At 40.6% G+C, this 616-nt stretch overlaps 1 protein-coding gene across 1 annotated transcript in view; it reads right to left on the minus strand.

Moving 5' to 3' along the window:
• LOC109840005 (E3 ubiquitin-protein ligase SINAT5) overlaps window positions 1-313 on the minus strand; it is a 5,342-nt gene extending 5,029 nt beyond the window's left edge. The window contains exon 1 of the mRNA XM_020408492.1: window positions 1-313. This exon is cut by the window's left edge and continues 64 nt beyond it. Coding sequence (XP_020264081.1) covers window positions 1-92 — 92 coding nt within the window. The 5' untranslated portion in view covers window positions 93-313.

Genomic DNA, 616 nt, shown 5'->3' on the forward strand with positions numbered 1-616 from the left:
TTGCTGGAGAAGGGGTGGCGGTGGTGGGCCTCCTCATCGTCGACCCCATCGGAAGTCGACACGCACTCGATATTATCCAGATCTAAATCCATCCCCCTACTAAATATTTCAAAATTGTCCTTTCAAATTACATTAATTCTTCTCCATCTCTCTCTCTCTCCCCCTTGGGATCGATCAAAAGGAAAAGAGAGGGGAGAGAAAGAAACGAAGGAAGAAAGGAACAATCGATGGAAGAGGCTCCGGGTTTTCGTTCTCTTCTTTCGAATTTCTTCTCACTTTTTTATTCCCGTGGGTCCGGGTTCCAAGGAAAATAATTATTAAAAAAAACTCGTGAGCGAGTGGGAGAAAGAGGGTGGTGATGATGGCGATGAGGCCAAGCCAACGAAACCAACCAACCGTTTTCTATTTTTCCAAATGGGCCTTGCTTTGTCGTTATTTTGTTTCTCGAAGGAAAAAGAATTGTTTGGCTCGTTTGGTATTTTGTAATATCATCACTATTTTGATATTAGTCTCTCAAATCTTCGTGTTTTCAAATTAGTCCACCAAATTTCATAAATATATTGATATTAATCTCTCTTGATGGATGGGGTTATAATGGTTTAGGAATATTCCGTTA

The sequence above is a fragment of the Asparagus officinalis genome, chromosome 5 (genome assembly GCF_001876935.1).
Source record: "Asparagus officinalis chromosome 5, Aspof.V1, whole genome shotgun sequence".
NCBI lineage: Eukaryota > Viridiplantae > Streptophyta > Magnoliopsida > Asparagales > Asparagaceae > Asparagus > Asparagus officinalis.